Source organism: Bubalus kerabau, chromosome 12 (assembly GCF_029407905.1).
Source record: "Bubalus kerabau isolate K-KA32 ecotype Philippines breed swamp buffalo chromosome 12, PCC_UOA_SB_1v2, whole genome shotgun sequence".
In the NCBI taxonomy this organism is placed as follows: domain Eukaryota; kingdom Metazoa; phylum Chordata; class Mammalia; order Artiodactyla; family Bovidae; genus Bubalus; species Bubalus kerabau.
Window position 1 is genome coordinate 26,777,738 of NC_073635.1, and position 13,027 is coordinate 26,790,764.

Genomic DNA, 13,027 nt, shown 5'->3' on the forward strand with positions numbered 1-13,027 from the left:
ACAACACATTTTTTTTTTTCAGGATAATTCCCATTTCTGAATGGTTAAACTGTTCATAAATATTTTCTTCTACGTCCAGATTATGCAGATCCTTACATCAAGATTTTTACACTATTAATGTGTTTTATCTCCCATTTTAAAAACTACTTTACTTTTATTAATTATGAAAGCAATACAGGTTTATTATTAAAAAAACCTGAAAATTTTAAAAAGTACAAAATAAAAAGTGTTTACCTATAGATAATAACTGGCAGCATTTGGATGCCTTTTTTTAAATAAAGGTGAACATGTGCATGTATGTATACTTGACACACAAAAATGCAGCATTTGTGTAGTCTAAGTACTTTTGTATAGTGTTTCTTTCCCTTACAATATATCATGAGTGTTTTACATGTCACAAAGTTTCCCTCAAAAATATGATTTTAATAGCTACATAACTTCTTGCTAAATGAATATACTGTTATTTATTACGCTCTGCGTTGGATATTTATGACACTGCCAATTTTCCTGAAGACAGCTATGATAAGCATATGAGTAGAACCAATGGGTCATAGGCATCAAATTTATAAGAGTTTTAGCACAATGTAAAAAGCTATTTATAAAGTTTATCCAATTTGTACTCCTACCAGTGATAAATGATAGAGCACTTTCAGTATACCTTTGTAATGACAGATAGTATTATTTTAAATTTTTAGTTTTTGGTAAAAATATCTTGCTGCTGCTAAGTCGCTTCAGTTGTGTCTGACTCTGTGTGACCCCAGAGACGGCAGCCCATAAGGCTCCACTGTCCCTGGGATTCTCCAGGCAAGAAACTGGAGCGGGTTGCCATTTCCTTCTCCAATACATGGAAGTGAAAAGTGAAAGTGAAGTTGCTCAATCGTGTCCAACTCTTAGCGACCCCATGGACTGCAGCCTACCAGGCTCCTCCATCCATGGGATTTTCCAGGCAAGAGTACTGGAGTGGGGTGCCATTGCCTTCTCCGAAAAATATCTTACTCTTGTTTTAATTTGCATTTCTTTGACTACTAGTTATAATGACTTTTAAATCACATGTTTATCACCTTATTTTCGTATTTCATATCTACTGCCTATTTTTCTGTTGGTATGGTTGCAATTTTCTTAGTGATTTATAAGAACTGATATACATTAAAAAGAATGTAAATTTTTCTATTATATATTTCTACCATGTAGTATGTATTAAATATTTTAACCACTTTCTCAAGTACAAAGTACTCTATCCAAGTTATTATTAAATGCAAATTTAAAGTATAAATCTCTATGTTTCATAAACCATCAATTAAAAAAAGCAAAAAAGAATCCAAAATTGCTGATAAATAGCAACTATAGTATGAAGTACTACCAACATTCAGTCTGCTGTGAAATGCTATGGATGCTTCTACACAATTTGTGGAAGGGCCAATCTTATTTTTACTTACTTTGAATAAGTGATCATATAATTGGAGGAGTCTATGAAACTGTATCCTTAAGCTATATTTTCAATAAGCTATTAAACAACCTTTCTAACTCAAATTCCCATTGGTGTCTCTATTTCTAAATGCAGATTCTTCTCTCCAAAGTAATTGCCCCCAAAAGTAATTCCCAAGAACATCTTTGTGAATTAATCTCTTTTACCAATAATATAAGGAACATTGATAATAACAAAATATTCAGAACCTAGAGATGGAGCAAGGAATACTAAAAGACAGGAATTGTTATTCAAGATAAAATCGGTTATAATCTTCGAAGTTATCTTCATTCTTAGTATACATACAAATTAACTATAATTTTCACATCATTAAAAAATAAAGTGAATAAGCTTTCAGAGAAAGCTAAGCTCAATCATTTTACAAACAGAAGCACATTATAAACCTACAAGCCCTGACACTAGGACATTTAGTTTTAAAATGCAAGTTTCCTATGAAATTTAAATTATTTTATACAAATTACAGTGAAAAGTTTTCTTTTTTCTCTGGGAAATCAAGCAGGCATAACTCACCACATCCCGAAAGACAACTGCACGAAGGCGATTGATATCAACATCCTGAAGAAGCCTATCGGGATCCTTAATTGGAGAAAGGTTACCTGGAACATTCTCTAGTGGAGTCTTAAAAAAGAGAGAGAGAATTGTGAAAAAATAGTATAATACAGAAATTTATATTAATTTCTATTAATAATACCTTCAATTTTGTAATTAAACTGGCCACACACTTTACCTTCTCTACTGATTGAACAATATTTATTGACTGTTCTCTTCTACTTTTACCATGGTTTCACTTACTAGTGTTCTTGTTCTTCACCTGCATAGCTACCGCTATAGATAAAGAAAGGCTGGAGGACTGTGGCAGAAAAAAAGACTAAACTTTTACTCTGGGCTCAAATCTCTCCTGTGCAACTTCAAACTTGTTACTAACTTTTTCTAGGCTTTACATTCCCTACCTCTAGTTAACAAGCCTCTTTAAGTCATCAGGTTCATTTATTCGTCATGTTTTCATAATATATGAGATTATTATATTACATTATTATATGAGATTTCATCTGTGAAAGCATTCCATGATCCACAAAAAGTCAAAAAAGGTAAGCAAAAAATGTTTTACTCATGGCCTTAATATTAAAGCTAAAAGACATTAAAGATCATTACCACTAAAATCCTTTTTATATCTGAAGACACAAAAATCCACAAATTTTAGGTAACATGTCACATAGTAAACTCGTAAGACAGTCAAGATCCCTGAAACTCAGTCAAGTACTTTTTCACTTACAAAACATAAGAATTGTGTGAATTAAATTAGATAATATATGTAAAGTATCAAATACAACTCCTGCATATAAAAGTAACTCTATTTAATAATAGACCTCCTTCTATTTTCTATAAACCTCAATTATACTATTCCCCTCTTAAATTAAAATATTTGATTCTCTTGCAGCACAAAAGCGTACAGTATTTAAAGGTTGATAGTTACTTTACTTCCATTACAATTCCAAAACTTACCAGCTATATAAGCTTAGGTGAGCTTGGCTTTAATATTTAAATAATAGGCTAATGATCTTTATCAAAGGATGATTAAAGAAATAATATACTATTTACAATATAGCTGAAAAAATTACATATATTTTAATCTACATACTACTTTACAGTTTACAAAGTACTTATATGTCCATAATCTAATTAGAGATGTGTTTTGTAGGAAAATCTTATTTAATATCTCCTTTTTAGAAAATATAAAAAATGAGGCCGAAAGAAAATGTGGGGCTAATACAAGTCCACTCAGGTTCGTAACACATTGAAATTATTGTTAACTACAATGGCAACCCACTCCAGTACTCTTGCCTGGGAAATCCCATGGGCGGGGGAGCCTGGTGGGCTGCAGTCCATGGGGTCACACAGAGTCAGACTCAACTGAGTGACTTCACTTTCACTTTTCACTTTCATGCATTGGAGAAGGAAATGGCAACCCACTCCAGTGTTCTCGCCTGGAGAATCCCAGGGACGGGGGAGCCTGGTGGGCTGCCGTCTATGGGGTCGCACAGAGTCGGACACAACTGAAGCGACTTAGCAGCAGCAGCAGCATGGTTTACTTACTCAAGTGCCACATTAAAAATGCATAAAAATAGGGAAACAACTCTCACAAACTGGGTTCACTGATTCTCTGTTTTGAAATATGTTTTCTTACCAAGTCAACTTTTCCTCTAATAGTTCTGTAACCATAATTTATAATCTAATTTTCATTGCCAAGGTTCTTGCTAAAAGGACTGACTAGCTCAATTACCATAATTTCCTGCTCATTGAGCTTTTCTGTCCATAGTCTATCATCAGTGTACTATTAGGTTGGTATACAAGTAATTGTGGTTTCAGATCATGAATTTTAAAGCATTATAACTAGGCTCAAACACATCTTTATTATTGAAAACAGGAACCATTACAATCAACACATTTTGCCAGCAAGAAATAAGTTTTGCTTATTCCTGTAGCATAAAAATATGTGTTTCAGGATTCGATGAACTCTTGGAAAAGTTTTCTGCCTCTTGCTGGTTGTGGAACCGGTTTTCCCTGCAAAAAGTTGTTGAGAGGCTTGAAGAAGTGAGGTTGTAAGTCAGGTGAATAAGGCAGCTGAGGCAAAACTTTGAAGTTCAATCCATTCAACATTTGAAGTGTTGGTTGTGCAACGTGTAGTCAGGTGTTGTTGTGGAGAAAAACTGGGCACTTTTTGTTGACCAACACTGGCTGCAGGCGTTGCAGTTTTTGGTGCAGCTCATTGATTTGCTGAACAATTACGTTTGCACCAACCTAATACTTGGTTTGACAGGCCTGAAAAGTTCCCCATTATATACTGAATTAATAACTATAGTCACCTTTAAGATCTCAGCACTCAAAAATACTAACTTATTTATTTCATGACATAAATATTGATTGGTTAACTCCTAGAGAGAAGAAAGGAATTACCATTAATTAAATGCTCACTTCATTTCTCAAATTACTAAGTACTTTAACATATTACTGTTTTTTATTTAATTCATACAAACACCATACAAATTAAGATATATGTCCACTTTAAAGACTGGAAAATTGAGGAACAAGAGACTAAGAAATTTGTTTCATTTCACAAAACCAGTAAGTGGTAGAGGCAAGATACAAACTCCGAACTGTTTGATTCTAGAGTTTGTGCTCTTTTATAAAGTATTCACAATGCTATACACAATCTGCAATTGAAAAGATGTAAAAGATACGAACACACTCAAGTAACGTACAGTCTCCTGTGCCTACACAAATAAGTAGAAGCAACACTGCTAATGTGTTTGCATTTAATTTTCTAAGCAATGGAGGCTTTGTGGAGACTTGTCAACAGTAAAATATATGGTTTAATTATTCTAGGAATGTGTCTCTAACAGTAGTGAAAAAGAAAGAGGCTATGATACAGATACACTAAATGTGTGGTTGTTCTGACTGAAAACTGCAAAAGTTTGAAGCGACAGAATTTTTTTAATGAATTAAACTCTTCGTACCTTCACTTATTGAACCTTCACTAGTCAGTGTCAAACATTTAATTACAAGTAGTGTGAGTGGTAAGAAACATACTGGGTTTTACAGAAGTATCAAACAAAGGAACCTCCTCTAGACTGAGTTGGCAGTGAAGGTATTAGAAAACATTTTACTCAAAGTTGAACTTAAGGTAACACCAAAAGTGGAACATATTTACTGGGGTGAAAAATAAGGATGGGAACCTGAAGAAAAACAAAGCTATGCAAAAGTTAAAAGGTTAAAAAAATTCTTCTGATGAACTGAATGAAGTCTCCAGTGTGACTAAAATAAAATAGTAAAAGCAAGGGTAAGAGATTCCAAGCTGTAGCTGAAGTAAGCAACAAACATACAGGACCTAAAAATCATTACTGAAACTTTGGAAGTGATGCAAATGGTCAAATCAAATATAAACACATGTTGCTGCTGCCGCCGCCGCTGCTGCTAACTCGCTTCAGTCCTGTCTGACTCTGTGCGAGTCGGCAGCCCAGAAGGCTCCCCCGTCCCTGGAATTCTCCAGGCAAGAACACTGGAGTGGTTTGCCATTTCCTTCTCCAATAAACATATGTTAAATAGAGCCAATTTAGAATGACAATCACTGCTGCATTCTGAAATACTGCATACCACATATTCATTTCATGGGCATTCAATAATTTTTGTTGAATGCCATGGGAATTCTATCCCCCAAAGCACAACCATTTAAAAAGTGCATTATTCATACACTGAACTCGGTGAAAATTTAACTACTGAAGCTAGTAATAGTTAAGAACTTTTCAGTGCTATGAACTGATACAATCTTTATAAGAATTCTATGAATTAGAAATTACTAGAATCTTCCTTTGAAAAATGAAAGTGTTAGTTGCTCAGTTGTGTCTGACTCTTTGTGACTCAGTGGACTGGAGCCCATCAGGCTCCTCTGTCCATGGAATTCTCCAGGCAAGAATACTGGAGTGGATAGCCATTCCCTTCTCCAAGGGATCTTCCCGATCCAGAGACTGAATCCAGGTCTGTGCATTGCAGGCCAATTCTTTAGTGTCTGAGCCACCAGGGAAGCCTAACAATTCGGAAGAAGAGAAGCCAGCACAGGAGACTCCTTGTCACTTTGTGCTCAGAAACTTAAAAAAAAAAGTAAATTATATTTAACTTAGAAAATGTTTAATTACCTTGGAAGCTGCTGTGGCAGTCACACCTTGGGGAGCTTCTTGAGGTTTACTGCTTCCATGGGAAGATTTGTTCCCTCTGTCTCTCTGTCTCTGCCGACATTCTAAACAGTTTCTCACAGCAACACAGCAAACTATTTTAAAAAATGAAAGCATATTATTAATATAAATTGTTGACTCTGATGCTGTTTTTAAAAGTTGTTTGGTTCTATTTTTTCTTTCTTTCAACTTTCACCATCCCACTATGGTTCTTAAAATCAACCAGATCAATAAATATTTTTAATTAGAAAATACAGTAATGAAAAGCACACAAAAATATTCAGGTAATTAAAAAAGTGAAAACAAATTACCATAAACTATCAACCAACTCAAGAAGTACAACACTACTAGGATATTTGAGGCTCCTCCCTATTCTATCGCCTTCCATCCTTCAAAATTCTTAAATTTATGAATTAAAATTAAAAACATACTCATATTTGATGATTTTTTAAAATAATAATTATCTGCCCATAATTTGACCATCTTAGTGACTATGCAGAGCACGGCTCCCCATTTTAGGCAATAATAAAGAGGTACTCCATATAGCCAAGTCTCACAAGTGCCAATATCAACTTGTTTTCATGGTGGCAAAGTCACCTTCATCAAGCAGCACATTCAATAATTACATACTCACTTTCTGTTTACTTAATTATTATAAGAAGCAGCAAAGCATAGTAATAAATAGTATAAATTTTGGAATCAGTCCACATAAACTTGAAATCTGGCTTTGCCACTTATGAGCTATGTGATCTTGGGCTAGCTGCTTCAACTACCTATGCCTCAGTCTCCTCATATGTAAAATGAGTATAAACACAATGACTTCCTTAGAGGACTACCCTGAGGATTAGCTGGATCGATATATGCAAAGTGCTTAGAAGAGTAAACAATACATATTGATACATAATTGTTTACCTCATTATTACTCACTTATAAAAATTCCCTGTGAATGATAAAAACCAAATCTGCTAAAAATTATCATTTTAAAAATGAAATCAGCAGTAAAACTTAGGAATATATTCAGAAATAAAAGTTATCAATAACCAAATAAATGCTGTTTTTAAGATATTTAGGCATTAAAAAATATTTCTCTTTCTCACAAAGCTCAATCTGTCAGCTATTATTAAATACCAATGGAAATGTCCATATGGCCCACAGTAAATAATCCTACACCTCTTGGCTGAAGTTATCCATATGGTCAATCTTTCCCTAATAGGATATGAAATGATTCGTCACAGGAAATACAAAATAGCAGTAAAAAGTAGATTTATTCCACCATTCTTAAATCAAGTTCTTATTCCTTTCTTGGATCAGAAACTTGTACCCTGAAACTATACATATGAAGATTTTTACATAACTTTTTAAATAATGGGTGAAAAGAATACATGTAAGAACATCCTATCAAATGCCTGACTTTCTCATATCCTCCCTGTTCACACTCTAAGGCAAGTATGAACAGTAGCCATTTTTCTCTAAAAACAGTAGTTGTCTGGTCCCCTGTAAAGACTATAAACAGTAAAATTAAATTTTGCCTTTATAAAAGGTAAAAGATGTAAGAATGAATACTGCCTAAGGAATTGGTCAAATTTACCAAGAGTTTTCAGGGGTAAATTTTATTTGTAACACAAGATAGCAACAAAAAAATCATAGCTATAGTAATATCTACTAGTATTTAATGTTCATTCTGAAAAACAGTGAGACTGGCATAGTCAATTTTAACCTTTAGCATTGTTTATAAAGCTACACTATTGGTTTTCTGATGTATTTGTGGGCTCAGGATAACTGGCCTGTGTATTCATTTACAGAAAAAAAAAAAGAATTCATAAATGGATTTACATTAAAATCACTTCAATGAAAATTGCTATTGTTCTACTGATTTTGAAAGAGCTCAAAATATATTCGACATTGACTTTATTTCAAATTTCATTGTTGTTCAGTTGCTAAGTTGTGTCCGACTCTGCAACCCCACGGACTGTAGCACACCAGACTTTCCTATCCTTCACTCTCTCCCATTGTGGACAAATTCACAGTCCATTAAGTCAGGATATTATCTAACCATCTCAATCCTCTGCCGCCCCCTTCTCCTTCTGTCTTCAATCTTTCCCAGCATCATGGTCTTTTTCAATGAGTCAGCTCTTCACATCAGGTGGCCAAAGTGTTGGAACTTCAGCTTCAAATTAGAATCCATTAAAGATTTATTCCATGAAATCTCCAATGTGATGATATTATATTTTTTTAATTTAGAAATTCTATATTACATAATCAAATTGTATCACTGATACTTTATGTATCACAGAATATAAAAAAATAATCTGTAGGTAATTATTTAACATGCACCATTATTCTTAACAGACTTACCTAGCCTTAGGCACTGTCGCATTAAACCTCCAGAAGACATGTTTTTTTCAGCTTCAATCTCACTAAAATTTAGAGAACTGGCAAATACAAGTACATCAACCATAGCCATCAATCGGCTGAGGAAAGTTACTGCTGTTTCAGCTGACATGCCTTGTGTCACTTCAATATTTTCCAATTCCGTCTTTAAAAAAGTAGATATAAATCTTGTTTAAAATTTGGAAATATAATACATGCACATACATACTGCAGCTTAAAAGTAGTTTAGTATATTTAGTATATTTTGTAAACAAAATAAGCTATAAATCATAAAGTAATTCCATGTAGTGTAAGAGGTGATTATCAAGTTTACTAGCTTAGCTATGAATTAACTTCAAATAAAGAAAAAATTTATTTTTAAAATCAATGTTAGATTTAAATATCATTACTTTAAACACTACATTCCAAACTTAAGATCATTTCATAAAGACACTTAGAAATAATCAATGTAAATATTTATACTAGTTTTGTTCTAAGTTTGTTAACAAAGACATGCAACTCATATTTCTTTCCTAAAATCCTCATTCTTATTTGTAAAAATATGCTAATTTTTCTTTCCTATGAATGTATGATAATAGGAAAGATATATGGCACTTTCATTTGATATCAAAGGGAGACAACTGTCAATGGTCCAATTAGAATACATGATAATTTCTTATCCATTTCAGAATAAATGAGTAAGAAACCACTAGGTACCTTGTATGAGTAACAAAAATCTAGGGTAAAAATACTCAAGATCATGAATTCCTCTACCACTATTAATCAGTGACACTAGCAATGAGAAGAATTAGTAGCATTTTAGATTGGCAAAGCTGTACTTTCACTAAAATATTGTCTATGCTAAAATACAATTTTCTGCTTTGGAAGGAAATGGTACAAAGTATTCTGTTTTGTAAGATATATAACTTTGCATCTTACAAGCAATAGCAATATTTCTTCTTTTATTTTTCATTGTATGTTGTATAAGATTTTAATTATTTTGGTTCATTATGATGCTCCTGCTGCTAAGTCACTTTAGTCGTGTCTGACTCTGTGCGACCCCAGAGATTGGCAGCCCACCAGGCTCTGCTGTCCCTGGGATTCTCCAGGCAAAAACACTGGAGTGGGTTGCCATTTCCTTCTCCAATGCATGAAAGTGAAAAGTGAAAGTGAAGCTACTCTGTCGTGTCCGACTCTTAGCGACCCCATGGACTGCAGCCTACCAGGCTTCTACATCCATGGGATTTTCCAGGCAAGAGTACTGGAGTGGGTTGCCATTGCCTTCTCCTGGTTCATTATCACTAAGCCTCATTTTCTCAGTGCCTCAAAAACACAGAAAAGTAAGGAATACTTTATAAATAAAAAATACTACTGTTTAAATCATCTGAAAATGGGCAAGCTAGCCATACTGATTAACTTTACTTTTTCACCAAATGATAAATTCAACTACAAAGTAAGCATGTATTATAGGTATCTGCTCCTATTTAATGCTTCATTTGACACTATTCACACCCATCATTCTACACAGACATACACCCACTCACATTAACAGGGAAATGTCAGCAGGAAACCTATTCAAAAACAACATCTTCAACACTTCTTGTTTAAAACATGGGTAAGAAAAATGATAGCTGACTAGAGTAAGCACTTATATAACTGCTGCCGCTAAGTCACTTCAGTCATGTCCGACTCTGTGCGACCCCATAGATGGCAGCCCACCAGGCTCCCCCGTCCCTGGGATTCTCCAGGCAAGAACACTGGAGTGGGTTGCCATTTCCTTCTCCAATGCATGAAAGTGAAAAGGGAAAGTGAAGTCGCTCAGTCGTGTCCGACTCTTAGAGACCTCATGGACTCCAGCCTACCAGGCTCCTCCCTCCATGGGATTTCCCAGGCAAGAGTACTGAAGTGGGTTGCCATTGCCTTCTCCCACTTATATAACTAAACAATTATACATGGGTAATAAAAAAGAACAACCTTTATCCCTTCCATTTAACATCAAAATATTGTTAAAACATTCCCTCTAAGAGGAGCTTGGAAATAGACAATTTTTTTTCAACTGTTGATTTATAACATTATGCCAATTCAGCTTCTATGGCCTAAAGAAATGATTAATTTCATTACTAGGATGTTTTTAAAAATAAAGATTCATTATTTGCCAGCACTTCACTAATATACAGCATCATTTCATAGCATGAATTAAAAATCTGTTATCATAATACAATAAAGGCAAAAAATGAAATTTTATATAAAACTTCCTTTTAAAATCTGTTATCAACATAAGTGTTTTACAATGGAATGGAAGATCTGGCCATTGCTTAGGCCTATTAGCATTCTGAAAACTTTCAAAATATTAGAATTTTAGGATATCTATACATGGATTCTCAAATTCATCATTTTGAATTAGGAAAATTATGGGAAATCTAACTTATTTTATTAATTAATGATTTTATTTTGAAGTCTTTTAGAGTCTATAAAGTGTAAACATCAAAATATTCAATTTTAAATTAATAAATTATGTAGACATTATAAAAGCATTATTAATCATCCATGAAATTTGCCAAACTGCTATTTTTGACTAAACAAAATAAAATTTTAAAATAATAAGTATTCTTAACACAACTAATAACCTAAAAGGAAGTGCCCATTAATTCTAATTAAAAGCAATTTATAAATATGATGAAATGTTATATAAACATCATAATATAGGTCTAAAAATAAAGAACATCCACATATGATTATTATTAAACCTTAATATATATTCTATCCAATTTTCTTTCAGTGGCACCAGTTAAAATCTGATGGTACATATGACTGAAATATTATTGTTTTCATTATATTATGACAGTTTAGTCTAAAGATTAGTGTGAATAATAAAACAGTAATTCATCAGTGCATTGAGAAAATAACCCTCTGTTGAATCTTTCAAATATACCAAAAATGTGCCTAATGTTAAAGATGGTATGGAAACTCAAAATATAACCAAGTCAAAAATTTCATAAATAAGCAAAAATAAAATTTAAAACTGAAAACCTGAAAAATTACTAAAGTAATACTAACCTTAGAACCCTGGACATGCATTAGACAAAACAGACAACAGACCAAAAAAAGTACAAGAAAAGAAAATCATTAAAATTAAATGAAAATACAATGTAAAATTGAAACATAAAATAATATATTAAAAATTATATTTGATTATTTTATTAAAAGCAAAAATACTCAGAAGAGATATTCATTTTATAAATTATGTATGATTAAGATTAAATATCAAATAGACTTCTATTTATTTTTTCCATTAGAGTAACTTCCCAAATAATACATATGTAAATAAAGTTCATATATTATAAATATGCAAATTCTATTTTACAAAATAAATATCTTTTCCTAAAAAATGACCAAGGAAACATTTCAATAAGCAAACTGACATAATGTCTCTGTAAAAGCCCTAACTTACTATCAGTTTAAGCAGAAACAACTTAGAAAAATAAACTATACCAATACCTTCTAAAATTTTCATTAAGGAATAATGCTATTTTGTTTCCTAAAATATTTGGAGCCCTTCTTATAAAACAAAATCTCCAGGAATTAGTTAGATAATAAAATATTTGAGTGATTCTAACTTAAAAACCACTCTCCTTTGCTAGAAAAGAACTTACTGATACACTAAACAAGACTGTATGTGAACTAAGATAATCAGAGACTTTGTACCACGTTTCTATTTTAAAAAACTGGATAGAATTAAGTTTCATGATAAAGTCAACAACTGTTCTTAATCTTTGATTTTTGACATTATATGTAGGCATAAATTTCTAAACACTATTTTCAAAGAGTGGGTGCTGTGCTGTGCTTAGTCACTCAGTCGATTCCAGCTCTTTGCGATCACATGGACTATAGCCAACCTGGCTACTCTGTCCATGGGATTCTCCAGGCAAGAAATACTGGAATGGGTAGCTAATCCTTTCTCCAGGGAATCTTCCTGACTCTGGGATTGACCCAGGTCTCTTGCATTGCAGGTGGATTCTTTGCCGTCTGAGTACAGGAGAACATTTAAAAGCATTCTGAGAATACTGAAGTATAGTAAGTGTTATGAGATAAACAAAACAAAACAAAAAAATTATTAGTGGTTTTTCCAAATTTATTAGCTACATTTTCTAATAATGGTAAGAAAAAGTAAAAAACTAAAACTAAGTCCTTATCTTTATTTTTTGCCAGAAATGGTTGCTCTTCATTCTTATGATTATAAAACTATTAGGAAAGGCAGAAATATCAGTCTTTATTATTTTTCTGTAACAGAGAATGAAACTGAATGAAATTCTAAACACTCAGTATGGTTGACCAAAATGGTTGACCACAACCCTGAAGTGACTATGCAATTTGTAGCTGATCAATGCTCTTTGTTTATCTTCATTTTTTCCCTCCAATTCCTTGCTTTCCATTCATGACCAAC

At 33.0% G+C, this 13,027-nt stretch overlaps 1 protein-coding gene across 5 annotated transcripts in view; it reads right to left on the bottom strand.

Annotated features, from left to right (window-relative positions):
• Positions 1-13,027, bottom strand: part of NBEA (neurobeachin) — a 661,454-nt gene that overhangs the window by 430,869 nt on the left and 217,558 nt on the right. For all 5 annotated transcript variants that reach the window (XM_055542371.1, XM_055542373.1, XM_055542372.1 and 2 more), the window contains exons 25-27: positions 8,569-8,749; positions 6,178-6,308; positions 1,997-2,104 (exon numbers count right to left, since the gene is read on the bottom strand). In XM_055542371.1, the coding sequence (XP_055398346.1) occupies positions 1,997-2,104; positions 6,178-6,308; positions 8,569-8,749 (420 nt within the window). The remainder of the gene's footprint in view (positions 1-1,996; positions 2,105-6,177; positions 6,309-8,568; positions 8,750-13,027) is intronic.